Raw genomic sequence first — 16,048 nt, 5'->3', positions numbered from 1 at the left:
TCGCGCAAAAAAAAAAGAAAAGAGAAAGAAAAGGCCTGTCATTCTTCTCAGTTCTTGTACTAAAAGCAGTGACTTCTGCCCAGATGTCTGTGACTAAAGGGAAAAAAGAGCTATAAAACTATTAATGCAGAAAGATAAGAACAGAACATTGGATTTAAGATGATCTAGAATCAATTAAAATAATTTTTAACAACTCTGTAGAAGAATGATAGACCAAGAAGAAAACCCAGAGAAATAAAGTGCATGAATAAACGTGTACAAAGACAAAACAATGTCAGTTTACTAGGCATAAAGTGAAATTCATTCTAGATTCTTAATTTACCTACATGCTTAAATTTAACAGTGGCAAAAGTTAGACTAAAGTAAATAATGTATTTTCTCTTTTACAGTGAATATAAATTATACCCAGAGCCATAAGATGTCAGATAATCTGTAGGTAAGTTAGAATTTGGGAGGGAAAACCTATACATGAAGCTTCCATGTAGCCTCCAATTTTTATGTTTAGGTTGAATTGTAACAGTTCATTTTTCATTTGGTTGTCTGTAGCTTAGTAGATGGCCAGGATCCCAAGGAAACTCACAAAAACAGATTTAATGATTATATGATAATGACTATAGTAATAAAAGGCCAATCACCAACTGAAATATTAATTTTATGGGAAAGTATTTCTGATTCCAAGAAAGGAGTCCAGGGACACATCTATTCCTGCTACAGTCTCAACAATAAGATCACCAACCCCATGCGGTAGCGACCCAGCCAGCCCCTCACACTCACAAACCCATCTTTTACCTGGTTCCTTGAAAGCAGAGATTCCCATATTTTATTGTTCATAACAACCACTCTGGGGACATATTTTTTAAAAATCACTATCCTTTCCCCACAGATTATGTTTCAGTGCATTGGAGTAGGAGCCTGGTACTACTCACTACTCCAGCAGGTATTTGGGTACCACGCTGAGAAACACTGCTTTAGTGGCTTTGGCTGGGCAGAATGGGAGAGAATTATGGCGGTGGCAGGTGCCTCCAGAAAATACCCAGAAGCATCTACAGCTCTAGAAGAAGGGAAGAGACTAGGGAAAGAGTAAGCTATGAGAAGAAGGTAATAGTGGCCATAAATGTAGATTACCTCAAAGTAGAGAATTACCTTATATGGAACCCACAGATAAGAGAATAAACACCAGTTTTTGTTTGTTTTTTTAATGTAAACCTACTGAAATGCAAGCCTAACAATGGGTCCTTCTTTTAGAGAGGGTATCACTGAGGAACAAGGACACAAAGTTTTGAGAGTGCTACAGCCACAGGAAGGGGAGATGGAGTGTAGGAGGGGACTGAGAGCAATTTTAAGCTCTTACAAACAGATGATAAATAAAAATAAAACAGGAAATACAATATACTTTTACCTTCACGCTTAGACTAAAAATCAATTACAGGATCTGATACTGGTACAATACTAAGGAAGGTACAGTCTTGGCCAACAAGAATATTGCAAACATACTACCAAATCACTTGTCTTAAAAATACACACACACACACACACACACACACACACACACACACACACACACACACCCCTCTTTCAAATTACTCGAGAGAAAAGCCAGCCTGACCTCTCCCCTGAGGCTGAGTTCTGCCATCTCAAAGTAATAAATATTTAAACAGAAAACTAAATATTTCAGAACAAAGTCATTCAAACCCAATAGTCTATTAGGTTAAAAATGGCAAACCCTGTAATAGTCTTAATGTCTCTAACCTCTTAAGAGCTCTTTCTTCCAGATCTCCTTAAAGCAGTATTTAGAACCTCAAACATCCCATGAATCTTGTCTTCCACAGGCAACAAGAGACCACAAGAGATACTCCGGGTCAGCTACCTGCTTCCTTGGAAACGGAAGGCCCTTACACACAGTTAATGGTTGGCTGTCTATTCTAGTCAATGAAATTGGTGATTTATACAATGCATGGATGATTATTCCTTTTCTCAACCAAACTTTTCACTACAATTTAAATTAATTTACTCTTTATTGTGTCTTCATGGCAATTGAGTTTGCATCTTCTCTAGATGTTAAACTGGAATATCCTTGAAAATAGCCACAACTCAGGTTCAGAATAAAACATTAGCAAGATTTTGTAGAGTGCCCTGAATAATAAAATATTTAATCATTCTTTATAGATTTTTGCACTGGGTATTCTATTATAGTCTACTTTTAAATGAGCAATTCATATGATATATATATATAAATATAGTAACAGACAAAATTTTTCCCTATACCCTTCCCAGGACAAAACGGTATTTTGTCTGCAACCACAGTTAACATGATGGTTTACATTTCCTCTATTCATTTCACAAGTAAAGCCCCTAAGTAGATCAGGGACTGAATCATATACTTCTTTACTGTAGCTTCCTCACCAAATGATAAGCGCATTGTAATTGATCTTTAGAAAATACATGCTAAATTGAATTAACCAGGTAGTTGAATATCTGCTTCTGAAGCAGTCTGTAAAAACGATGGGGACCTTTCTCTCAATAGCTTTAGGAACTCTGCTGAAAGCTCACTACAATATAACCATTCATAAATATTTACTATTAAATATATATATATATATATTAATTGAAAGGCTACATGTGAGAGTCCATGTTATGTACCACGGGAAATGAAAAGAAAAATGAGAGTCTCTGATCTCATCAACTCTCACCCAGGTTAACCCAAGAACCTTTCTTTTAATAGTTCTCCTTTCTTCTAACTTAACCTCAACCTAATGAATTTTCCAAGCAGTTGCCAGAATGAGCTTTCTAAAATAAAACCTAAATCAGATATTGCTAATTAATTCTCTTCTTAAAATCCTACATTCCTCACTGCCTACAGGTCAAGTCCAAATACCTCTGTATGGAAGTCATGCCCCTTGCATACTTCATCTATTCGACTTCAATTCTTGCCATCAAATATTTATTGAGTACTTACCATGCATTATTAGACACTTTGTTCTAGGTGCTGGGGAGATAACAGTGATTAAAAAGACAAAGTTCCTGCCCTTATGGAGTTTACATTCTAGTAGGGAGAGGAGGATAATAAACAGGCAAGCAACACAAGAAACAGAAGGTGTGATATGGAGAGAAACTAAGCAAAAAGTGTGCAGGGAGTATCAGGTTGGGGGGATAGAGGACCCTGTAAACTACTGATTAGATTTTATCTTTCAATATTTGAAATTCATTTCCCCCCCAAATGCATTCTAAAAGATCTTTGACATTTATTTCCAGGGTGTTTTGGGTAGTAATCTATTTTCCATTCTTAAAGTTAATTTTTATTTTTATGAAATTAGTACATGTACTAATAGCAAACCGAATGGGTACAGAAGAGTTTATGATAGAAAATGGCAGCCTCCTACCTCTCCTTCCTTTCATCAGCCCTCTTGGGAGTGGTCCTCTTTTAATGGTTTCTTAAAAGGCAGAGGCTCCAAGGCTGGAGGCTACCTTAGGGGTTACTGACTCCTCACCTCTCCAGACTTAGATGTCACATCAATCTGCAGATCTGTGAACAGAACATAGGACTTGGCCTCCCCATGAGGCCACTGAAAGGGTCAGGTGCATTAAACGTCTGTATGGCAAACTTTGACCAAACGGAAGAGGAGCAGGAAATGAGAGGAAACCAGTAGATAAAAAACATCTCCACATTTCCTTCCAAAGGACTGGGCAGAGGAGCAGCAGTCTATACAACCTCTCTGAAGACTTCTACTGAAACTAAGTCATCAGCAATGTCTTTTACAAAGCTCTGGCCGAACTTTCTTCCTTGTTCTCACTCCTCCTTCCTCCCCACTGCTTTCCTGAGATCATACTCCCCAATAAAGTATTGTCTCCAGCTCTATTTTCTAGGGAACATGGGCTAAGGAAATCATCTGAGACTTGTCTCTTGTATTTTCCATCGTCGCATCTTAAAGCTCTGCATTTTGGGAGATATCTTTAACTCTACTTTCTTTCCTTCTATGGCATGTTTTCTTTTGACTATCACATTCTTAATCTCTCACGCTCTTTCTCATTCTCAAATTGTTCCCTTCTCATTACACCCAGAACAGGTTTTATGAACGCATTCCGTTCTTTAATCTGACTACATTAGTCAGAATGCCTCTTTAAATCTTCCTCTGTTCCCTGGATTATCTGTTTCCCCTAGGGTCAGGTTTTCTTCTTGTTTCTTCTCTTCTCTTTCGTGCTGAAAGTTCCCCTCATATGACTAAGGATCCTCATGCACTGGTGACCCAGGTATAAGGACTTGCTGAGCTGGTGTGGATTTCCTCTGCTATCATATAAGGAAATCTGTTCTCTTATTAGGTCTCTTCCTGGAATTAAAATTCTAACTGGGAACTCAGTATGAGATAAGGAAGAGCATGGCAGCGGGTGGCTTCGTTTTAGTGTATGCTACTGGGAAAGTGTGGAATGACCTCCTCCTATCCTCCGAATATCAGATTAAAGGAAGGGGTGCCAATATCTAATACAAAAAGAATTAAATTTCCCCATATTTTCTGATCAACTTATTTGGAGTCAAACAATCTGGGGTTTTTGTTTTTCCTTTTTTTAATGCTGGAGAAAAGAGACAGCATAGTAAATGATGGGGCTGGCTACTTCCACTGCAACATCTACAAGAGATTTTTGTGTTCCCCAAATAGCTGTTTGCTCTAAAATCCTCCTTTCTTCTAACCAAATAAAGCATCCATTTCCAAAATGACATTATATTTTAAGTATTACTTGATTTAAGTAATAAGCACTAGAATATATGTGACTACCCAATTTAACTCTTCTGGCTTTGCACTTGTCATGAATTAACAAGTTAAAGTTCATTAATTCAATCAAGAAGTATTATTACATACTAAATTGAACCAGATACAATAATAAACACTGGCAATATAGTCCCAATCCTGAAAGAAACTACAGTCTGATGGAAAAAACAGACAAATGTATTCACAATTACAGTAATACATACTATGGACTAAGAGAACAATACATATACAATGCCAAGGAAGCACAAAAAAGGGACAACTCTATGAGACAGGGCAAGCTTTCTGAAGTAAGTGAAGTCTAAACTAAATCTTTAAGGCAAGAAATTATTCCTATGGGAGAAAGAGGTATTCTGGCCCAAAGTAATAATACATGAAAAATAATATATGAAGAAATATATGAAAAGCAGTAAGGTACAAAATATGGCATATTTGGGGAACTGCAAGTGGTTCAGATTTGGGGGTAGAGTGGAGGGAGAAAGCAAGTGAGGAAAGGAAAAGAATTTTCAAATTTTCTGGGAGGAAAAATGAGAGAGCAAGTCGGGGTTTCACCCTAACGGGGATCCAAGATGACCCATCAAAGCTGCTAGAAACTGTGTCCCTGTCATCAAGCTATATGGGAAAACCTTCCTTCCACTAAAAACCAGGGAGGACTGCATCCCTCTGAATCAAGGGTTGGCAAACTATGGCTTTGGTCCAAAGCTGGCCCACCGTATGTTTTTGTACAACCTGAAAGCTAAGGGTAGTTCTTACATTTTCAACTAGTTGAAAAAATTTAAAAGAATATTTTGTGACACATGGAAGTAATATGAAATTAAAATTTCAGTGTTTATAAAGTTTAACTAATGAAGTGAGAGAGTGGCATGGACTTATATATACTACCAAATGTAAAATAGATAGCTAGTAGAAAGCAGCTGCATAGCACAGGGAGATCAGCTCAGTGCTTTGTGACCACCTAGAGGGGTGGGATAGGGAGGGTGGGAGGGAGATGCAAGAGGGAGGAGACATGGGGATATATGTATATGTATAGCTGATTCACTTTGTTATATAGCAGAAACTAACACCATTGTAAAGCAATTATACTCCAATAAAGATGTTAAAAAAAATAAGGTTTAACTACAACATAGCCACACCCATTCACTTACGTATCATCGATGACTACTTTCTTGTTACAAAGGCAGAACTGAACAGTTGTAAAAGAAACAGTGTGGCTTGCAAAGCCAAAAATATTTACTATCTAGCCATTAATGGAAAAAGTTTATGGATTTCTGCTCTAAGTTAGGAGTCTTTCAAAATCTCATCTCCTTCAATTAAGTCTCAGCTTATCTTTTCAGAAGTTCTTATAAGAAATCTCACACAATATTAGATAAAAGACTAGTTACATTATTTGTGGATATAAAAGTATTATTTTTAATTTCATAAAGTAATTATTGATTTCCATTTCCATATGTTCTTCTTAACAATTCCTTTATATATGTAATATCAAATTTTGCTTGCAGAACTTTATGCTGCAGTTCTAAATGAATTAAATATCTCCAGTTATATGATTTCAAGTTATAATTTTTAAAACTATTTCCTTCTGTTAACAGCAGTCTAGCTATACTTATTTCCTAGACCATTAATTAAATAAGAAATGTTATTCTAATATTCTGAAACTGGTAGCCCTTTGAAAAAATTCAAGAGGAATGATGAAAAGAATAATATGCCAAAGTAAGCAAATCTAAGACTATTTCTAAGGTATTTGATTTATAATATGGATTGTTATATCAGAATATTTTTCAAGGGTTTAATTTATTTTTTGGTTGTGTTTTACTTCTATTCTCAATAGAAAAATAAGATCATGATTTACTGTTGCTACTGATTAAAAGACTCTATAATTCCCAATTTTGGCTCTTCAACACTCTTTTTTGATATAATTTCAACATCTCAAGAGAGGTGATCAAATTTACTTTTGCTGATTTTTAATATATCATCTGTTGGTCCAACTGGCATCTTTAAAACAGTATTTCTAAAAAATAAGTTTAAAAAGTGGAAATTTCAGTGTTAGTAACCTTTGAGGAATCTGGGCAAGACCTAGAAAAGTTAGAAGGCAAGTAGATTCTTGCCAATCAGCTCACAGCATGCTTTAAAATGGAGAAGAAAAACAATATTCTACTTAAGAGTTGAGGGTAATATACTCTTATTTTGAAGTTATAAATTGCTGACAAGGGCTTCCCTAGTGGTGTAGTGGTTAAGAATCCGCCTGCCAACGCAGGAGACATGGGTTCAAGCCCTGGTCTGGGAAGATCCCACATGCTGTGGAGCAACTAAGCCCATGTGTCATAACTACTGAAGCCCACGCGCCCACGAGTCCGTGCTCTGCAACAAGAGAAGCCACCGCAATGAGAAGCCTGCGTACCACAACAAAGAGTAGCCCCCACCCGCCACAACTAGAGAAAGCCTACACACAGCAATGAAGACCCAACGCAGCCATAAATAAATAAATACATAAATAAATACATAAATAAATAAATTGCTGACAACACTGCATGGTCAATAGGCTATGAAAACTGAGTAAACGCAACATGCTATCAAAAACCAAAACTTTTAACAAAGATATGATACCTAATAATACTCATAACTACTTAGTAATTGGATATAAATGATAAATCATTCATATAAATTGTCATAATTAGTCCAGAACAATAAAGACTATAGAAACCATATGGTTTCATATCTATGAGGAATAATTCAAGGAGGTAGGTAAGATGAGTACTGAGAACAGAAGACCGAAGGGAACACTTAGCAGTTATTTTCAAATACTTGGGTTTTATGAAGAAGAGAGATTAACCACTCCATGTGACTCTGGATGACAGAACTAAAAACAATGAGAAGACAATAATGAAAACAGATTTTAGCTCACCGTAAGGAAAACATTTCTACTTTGTAACAGCCAACAATGGAACTCTTTACCTATGAGGCTTGTAGTATATAATGGAAGAGTATGCAAATTTGGCATTAAATTTGGACCTCATATTTGGAACCTATCCCTGTCAGTCCCCAGAACTACAAGGTTGCTTGACCTCTTGAATGTCAAGGTCTATCTTACGGGTGGGGCAGGGGTAGGTGGGAAAAACACCACCTACCTCAAAAAGAGACTGACAAGCGACTATGATATGAATACAACTGTTTGTATGTAAATGTGATTTGTATGTAAAATTGGTACAAAGTGGTATGCAAGAACAAAAGGTTATTTCAATAACAGTAACTATTAGTGGTGGTTAGGAACAGGGAAGCTGGAGCCAAACTCCTTGGGTTTAAATCCTGATGCTGTCAACTTGGCCAAGTTATTTAACCTCTCTGTATCCCTGTGTCCTAAGTTCTACAATATGGACGTTAACAGTACTTATAAGGCTGCTGAAAGGAATTACATAAGGCACTGATGACAGTGCCTAATGCATAATATATACTCCATAATGTTATCTAATCTATCATTATGTAATATTAGAAAAATAAATTCATTTTATTCTATAGTGAATTCCTTGTTATTGCAAGTATTCCATCAAAGCCTTGAACATGTCAGAGATGGAAATTCCAGAAGTGAATAAGAGAGTCTCAACTAAATTCATTCATTCACACAGTCAGCAAGTATTAAATGAATATGTAATGCCTACCAGGGGCACTAGAGCACAGTGGTTAAGAGTACAGATTCCCAAGCCAGTCTGTGGATATGAATCTCCACAACATCTCTTAGTAGCTCATTTGGGGCAAGTTATGTAAGCGTAATATGCCTCAGTTTCTTCTTCTGTCCTATGGGGATAATTATAGGGTTGATGAGAGGATTCAATGAGTTAATGTAGGTAAAGTGCTTAGCACAGTACCTGACACTAATACATCATATATAAAGATTAGCTGATTAGCTATTATTTTGACTACATGCCAGGCACAGTTTTAGACACCGGGGATACCGGAGACTGCTGACAAGGTCCCTGACTTACAGAACTTACATTCTTTGTAGGGGTGGGGTAGCAGTGATAATAAACAAGCAAATAAAGAGTAATGACAAACACTAATATCAGTGATAAGTGAAGAAAAAGCAGGTTAAGGGAATAGGGAACAATTGAGGAATTCAAGTTGAGATAGGAAGGTCAAAGAAGAACTCTTGAGAAGCCTGGGGGATGAGCATTTCCATCTAAAAGAAAAACAGAAGGAAAGGTTCTGAGCAGGAAGATGCAACGCGTGTTAAAAGGAACAGCAAAGAGGCCAGTGTCACTGGAGCAGAATATGGGAAGAGAAGGGCAGCAGGAGATAAGGCTGGAGAGACAGCCAGGTTCCCGATCACTCAGGGCCTCAGAGAGCACAGTGAGGACACTGGGGTCTGAAGGGAAACAAATGGAAGGTTTAAAGCACAGGGGCGACAAAATCAGACCTGCACTGTAAATGATTCACTCTGGCAATGACCTCTAGTGAATTATTTGACTCCAAGATTTCCTGAACTTAATCATTCTACTAGTAATAGAGGGACATTTGCATATCTGGGAAATGGAAACATACATCATGATGGCAGACTGAAACATTTCTGCTTGGAAGTTGAGCATCCAAACCCAATAATGAAGTTGCTACATTGGAAACAACAAAGCATTTACTGCAGGGGAGCATTCCATTTGTGTTTGTTAGATTTCATATATGAAGTATTGTTTAGAAACGTTTAAGAAAGATTTGACAGTGGTTTTGGAATGTTGGGGAAGAAAAGTGAGGAATTATGATTCCAGAAGGGAATGCTTCAGATATCAACAATGCCAGATTCCAGACAGGAACTGTATACCAAAAGGATGCTCGAGGGCTGTGGGGCTGTATCATCACCACGACAATCACATACAGATGCCCAAGAAACAAACCAAGGTAAGGTATTACGTGAAGAGAAGTTAAAATGTGAGTAGTCCACGAACCAAAAGTCAAAAGAGAAATGAGATTGCTCCCATGTGGCGATCTTTTGGATGTGAGTTTGAAAATTTTCAGGGGAGAACAGAAAACTGGAAGAACACAACCAGGACTTTGAGCTAAGCCACTGAGAGGGGTGAGGAGTGTCACTTCCCTTTCAACATGGAGGTGTCCTCGGTAGCAATACAATCCTGAATAGCAGTTTGTCAAACACTAAGCTTTCCTAGTCTCGACTACAAAACTAAGAAGAAAGATAAAGGAAAAAAATAAAGGGAAGGAGCCAAAAAAAGGTGTGTGTTTTGGGGCATGGGAGGTGACTGGGAAGAAAAACCATTTAGTAAATCAAAATTGCTCAGATTTAATTACTTACATGGAATTCTGGGTATCTTTTCAGGGGAACTAAGTAATTTTTAGAATAGCAATATTTTTCAAGAGCCAGCCTTGGCCTTGGCAAGGAAATGGTTATAACTGAAGATAAGGAGCAATGTAGAAGAATTCAGAAAGAAACCAAAGCTCTGGAAAAAGTGAGGCTTTTTTTGGTTCATTGTAAAGGAACATAAATTAGCCTCAAACCCAATCTCCGCCTCTCCCCCAACTTCCCAGAGTCCTGTGCAGCCCATAGAAAGTGGAAGTGAGCCAAAGCCAACAGTGTGGGCTGAAGCTCTGTGGATGAAGGGTGGGATGGGCTCGGGGGGACCTGGCTGGCAACCCAATGGAATCACTTGAAAGCACTGCCACAAAATGGAGACTAAATAATCAGTGAGGACTTTCAAAATGCACAGAAAATGGGATACGTTTAGCAAAATCAGAGGATAGATTCCCTACTCCAACTCATTTCAAAAAAACAAAAAAACCAGAAAGGATAATAGAAAATGAAACAAAGCAAAACATACCTGTTCTCTTACCGGTCTTTAATTAAAGCATAAAATACCCTCCCTCTTCTCTCCTCCCAGCCACCCTGGAACGAATAGGGACCTGGCCACAGCTCAGGTAAAAGACTTCGGCCTTCCAGCTACAAAGAGTGGAGATAGCAGACAATAGAACTGGTGGTGATTCATTACAAAAGAATACACTCCGGAGCGGCCTGCTGCCACTGGGGCTCCCTGCACTATTTAAAGGAACAGCAACCTCCTTTCCAACCTCCCTTATTCTTAACACCTTCCCTCCTCTTGGTCCTGATGGAAAACAGATTTTGAAGAAAATGCCAGCAAAGCACTGAGCTGTCCAAGAAAGGGAGGGCTTTGTGTTCTACAGAAACTGGCAGTCTTACGCTATAGTAGAGAACAAAAATTTTCTTTAACGTCCACACTGTAAAATCTCTTCCTCTCTGCCTAGTATACTTTCCCTTTCAACAACAAACAGTATAACCTTTCCTTATTAATTGGAGTTTAAGTCATTTACAACTTTGTCTAATTTGACACATATTACAAGAATGTATCTCTTCTCCTTCCTTTTATTCCATATTGTTATTTTCACAAATGTGAGGAGATGCAATAACTTGGTTCACATGCTCTGAAAGAAGAGAGTGAAATACTCCTGTAACATATACAGGAATGACAGATAAACCTAAAGTTATTTTTTAAAAAGTCACATGAGCATGTCTGTCTACTATACTAGAATTCTGTAATTAAATCGCCATTTCCTTTTTTTTTTAAAGCAAAACTCTGATAACTTATTGTAAATAACAGAGCCTTATAAACCAAAAACAGGCCTTATAAAACCAGAGCATATATAGTAACAACGTGTGTATACCGTGTAGCCACAGATATGGATCTAAACATGATGAAAATGTCATCCACTGAAGGCCCTTCACCTTCCACCCGATGGAAGCCACGGGATATAGAAATGTTAAGATCAAAGATGCAAAGAACCTAGGTGACAAAATGATGAAAACATATCTAAATACTTTTCTTAATATACTTGTTAAGATACTAAATACCACAATAAACTGTTTAACTTTGATAACTGAACCCTAAACACTGCAGACATTTTCTATTCAGAAAGCTTATGTGACAGATCATTATCAAATATTGGGATTTGACGTCTGGCTCAAAAAACGAAAAACTACCTCCCCACCAAAAAAAAAAAAAAAAAAAAACAACCATAGGACAAATAAAGATTTGGCCTATCTTGCTATTTTATGTATGTTACATTAACATAGAAAGTGTATACAAAAAACAAACATGCTGGAATATTGAAAATTCACAAGTTTGACATTCTATACTTTCCATTCTATATTTTCCAAATTCAGGATGGGCAAAAATGAGTTCCTTGTTTCCTTCAGCATTCACACACACTGAGAAAATCATGATTTTCACTTACCTATTAGAATTCTTAACCTCCCCCAACTGCTTCTTTCCAGTTTCTATTTATCTCTTCTGCTTCATTCCTAAAATTATAGTTTCCTTAAATACTTATTATTAAGACCAAGATATTAAGTGTGCAAATGCTTGTCCATTCGAACTTGGGCTTGCACACATTTACTCAGCTGCTCTAGAAACTAAGGGGACAGGCTCCAAGAGGCCACGGAAAACCTCTGATTATAAGAAGTCCTAGTTTAGGGCTTCCCTGGTGGCGCAGTGGTTGAGAGTCCGCCTGCCGATGCAGGGGACACGGGTTCGTGCCCCGGTCCGGGAAGATCCCACATGCCGCGGAGCGGCTGGGCCCGTGAGCCATGGCCGCTGAGCCTGCGCGTCCGGAGCCTGTGCTCCGCAACGGGAGAGGCCACAACGGTGAGAGGCCCGCGTACCGCAAAAAAAAAAAAAAAAAAAGAAGTCCTAGTTTAGATAACTCTTTCACTGATTTAAAAATATATACAATGAAAAGTCAAGTAGTTGAAAAGGCTCCAGTAATAGCTGAGAAAGAAGAGAGCTGGTACCCTCTAATATGGTCAGTTAATGAAAACTGAACGAGGGCTCCAAGTTTAAGAAGTATCATCTCCCAAGCAACAAAGAGAGCCAGAAACATGTTTTCTCTTTTTTTAAAAAGTAAAGCAATATTTCAAAAGAGTTAATCGGGCTGATGATGAAGAGATAAGAAGTGGAAGAGAAAATATTTCAAGGGTTTCTCCACTTTCCAGAAGAGGGAGGGGTTTCTTAATAATATCCAAACTCAGATCTGCTGAAAAATTACTACGGAAAGACATATTCTTTGAAACTTCCCTTTCCTCTCAGTCATGCTGGGAAAATCTCCTTAATGCTTTACCTCCTTCCAAACAGCACTGCGGGGCATTATATAACATTTAACAGAACAGGGTTCCAGTTCCTAAAATGATGCCTCTATCCAGATAGCCAGCTGACTCTCTCGCCCTCCGGTGGTGACTTAGGAAAAGAGATGAGAGAATACAAAAAAAAACAAAAAAACAAAAAAACCAAAAAGGGGGCAACCTCCTTAAAAGGAAAGCACTGTCCAGTGATGAAATTTCCCTACAGAGCATAAAAGCCTGGAGTGAAACTGATCTTAAGTCTGACACTAAAGGACATGAACGTTCCACAATGCAAACGATTCTCATTGATAAATCACAGTTTCATGGTTTCCTCTCAACCTATATATAAAGAAAAAAGGGAAAAGGAACATACAGAAAGGTGCCAAGAAGAAAAAGAGCACCACCAGGGGAAATTGGGGAAGAGTATTCACCTTTCCATTTGTCAGGAATGACTTGCTAAAATGCAGATATTGCCTGGTATAACCAAAGACAGGGGGAGAGAGAGAGGTACGGGGTGGGGGGGGAGAGGGGCGGCGGGGGGAGGGGGAGAGAGAGAGAGAGAGAGAGAGAGAGGGAGAGGGAAAGGGAGAGGGAGAGGGAGGGAGAGAGAGGGAGAGAGAGGGAGAGGTCTTCCATTTCCTACTCCCTCTCCTTCAGATGTCTTTTAATGCCCGTGTGATTGTCATTTATATATTCAGACTTGTTCTTCTGCCAGGGAGGGCTCTACCTGCCTCTGCTGCACCTGGACGCTTCTATGTTCTCATGGAAAACAGTCTTTGCCAGTAACAAAAACATGAAAATGAAACATTTTTCTAGCCTTCATTTTTAATAAGCCATTTAGAGCAAAGGCAGCAAAACTGCAAGTCCATTGCCAATTCTGAGAAACCAAAGCGAATCAGGAATCAGATTTCCTTATAACACAAATTCTTCTGCAATTCTTAAAAGGAAGTCAATCCCTCTCCCCTCTTTTTGGCAGTCTACAAGAATCTCTTCCTACCTCTGCAGTCTCTCTCTCCCTCCCTCTTCTCAGAACCAAGACAAAGAGGTAGACAAATCCCCACAGGGTCTTTCCTGAGCTACAGCTGCACAGTACAGGAAACAGGAATCTGCTATGGAGCTAAGGGAGGGGAGAGAAAAAAGGATACGGATACACCACACACACGGACTCACAACAGGCACAGACTAACACTTTCCAGCTGATAACAATAATTCTGGCCCTTTCTAAAAAGACAATAATAATTAAAACTCTGGTGACTATGCCCCACCCCCCCATCTTATTTAGATCTCAGAAACGAGAAAAGAAACGCACGGAGGAAACACAGATCTTACCTGAGTTACCATTTTCTTTTTCTCCATAAACCAAATGGAACAGATGATGAACACTTCAAAGCGGTAGCGCTGGGGCACACCTTCCACAGCTTGCTTTCCACCCCCCTCCCCCCCCAAGTCTAGCTCTTAAAGGGTGGGTGATTGTTCTCCCTTTATCCCGTTTTCCTTCCTTTTTCTTTCTAGTGTTTCTTCCTTTCTTTTCTCTTCCTCTCTGGCAGTCTCTCCCCCTCCTTCTTTCTCCAGCTCCCTCCCATATCTCAGGCAGATGGCTGAAGGAAGCCCCACCCCCGAATGCCTAAGGTAATTAATCAGAGTAGAGCCCCACCTCTTCCTCCTCCTCCCACCCGCTCCCGGCAGGCTGACATCTCCCAACTCCAGAAACAGGCCTGCTGGAGAATGGCAGTTTGGTGTGTGCTTTGCGCACGCGTGTGTGTGTGTGTGTGTGTGTGTGTGTGTGTGAGGGGAGGAGGGAAGGGGGGGGAGAGAGGGAAGGGCAGGCGCCATGTGCCCGCATATTTTAAGGAGTTTCTCCGATGGTGGCATTAATTATATGGCACGGGAAGTATTCACAGCAGCTTACCATAGTAAGTACAGATTTAAAACGTTCCATCTAAGAATACCTGATAATAAATAAGGAGCGAAACAGAAACTATTAAAAAAAATTTCCACTGATGTACAGTTTATAGATGCAGCGGATGTAATAAAAGATGAGAAGAGCTGCTCAATGATGGGTTGACTGGAAAGTTTTCAAGGAATGAAATATGCAAGAAACTGCTTGCCCTAAACTAGTCTAATGACTGCAAAGGACAAAAAGAGAGGAGGGAGGTAATTTAAGTGCTTCTTTTTTTCTACTGTAAAAAACCTGGGGATTCTGAAAAAGGTGTCTACAAACATGACTGCTTAAGAAGCTTAAGGTGGATACAAATTTGGTTGCTCAAGGCTTCCAGCTTCATTTAAAATGCTGATTAACAGAGAATTTACCCTTTGTGTTCCCCAGCCTTCTGCATCTCAGCCTCTATTGAAAAAAAAACCCTTTCTTGTACACACACTGGACATGTGTCATTACTATAACTAATCATTGTTACTATAGAGTGCTATAGACACAGGAGGTTTGGGAGAATGTTTACTGAGTGTAAGGGTTTCTTTTAAGTTCTCTTAGTAAAAAGTCATAATGAAAAAAAGCATAAAGGTGTGATTCAGTTCAGAAGTCCTGGTCAAAGTCGTAATTCTGCCCTTTACAAGTGATCTTGCAAAAGTCTTTGACCTCTGAATATAAATGTCATATCTCCCTACTTTCTATCATTATATATTCAAATAAAGTGACCTGTGTGAATGTTTGATGAGTTTATGATGTTTGTCTCATAAAAATAAAGATTTTCTAATTTTTTAGTATTCTAATAAATAAGATCCTATTCTAAAGGTTTTATTATATATTTTAAGTTATGCTATATTTATTGTATAATCTCTAATAGATTACCTGAAAAGCAAAGAGATTAATTCCAAAATTGAGCTTTCTATTTTTAAAATAAACACATAAAGAAATCAACATTAAAAATCACAAATCACACGAGAATACTTAAGTTTTTGCTGTCTCAATGAGGATTATTTGGCAAAATGTATAACCAAGCTTTAAAAAAATGTGCCGTATTGGGCTTCCCTGGTGGCGCAGTGGTTGAGAGTCCGCCTGCTTATGCAGGGGACACGGGTTCGTGCCCCGGTCCGGGAAGATCCCACATGCCGCGGAGTGGCTGGGCCCGTGAGCCATGGCTGCAGAGCCTGCGCGTCCGGAGCCTGTGTTCCGCAACGGGAGAGGCCACAGCAGTGAGAGGCCCGC

At 38.8% G+C, this 16,048-nt stretch overlaps 1 protein-coding gene across 24 annotated transcripts in view; it reads right to left on the bottom strand.

Moving 5' to 3' along the window:
* Nucleotides 1–16,048, bottom strand: part of RBFOX2 (RNA binding fox-1 homolog 2) — a 263,097-nt gene that overhangs the window by 74,989 nt on the left and 172,060 nt on the right. Inside the window, exons 1-2 of one of the 24 annotated variants that reach the window (XM_081250366.1) lie at nt 14,215–14,474; nt 12,003–12,069 (exon numbers count right to left, since the gene is read on the bottom strand). The exons of 22 other annotated variants lie outside the window; for them this stretch is intronic. Coding sequence is in view for 1 of the 2 variants with exons in the window: in XM_081250362.1 (XP_081106488.1) it covers nt 14,215–14,241 (27 nt within the window). In the remaining variant the exon portion in view is untranslated. Of the gene's footprint in view, nt 1–12,002; nt 12,070–14,214; nt 14,475–16,048 lie in introns of those variants that run through there. One more of the 24 variants, XM_081250362.1, reaches the window with a different exon arrangement.

The sequence above is a fragment of the Mesoplodon bidens genome (assembly GCF_964165515.1).
Source record: "Mesoplodon bidens genome assembly, chromosome: 11".
NCBI classification, from domain to species: Eukaryota; Metazoa; Chordata; class Mammalia; order Artiodactyla; family Ziphiidae; genus Mesoplodon; species Mesoplodon bidens.
Note: the sequence above shows the minus strand (reverse complement) of the source record. Positions and strands in the feature narration are given on the sequence as shown.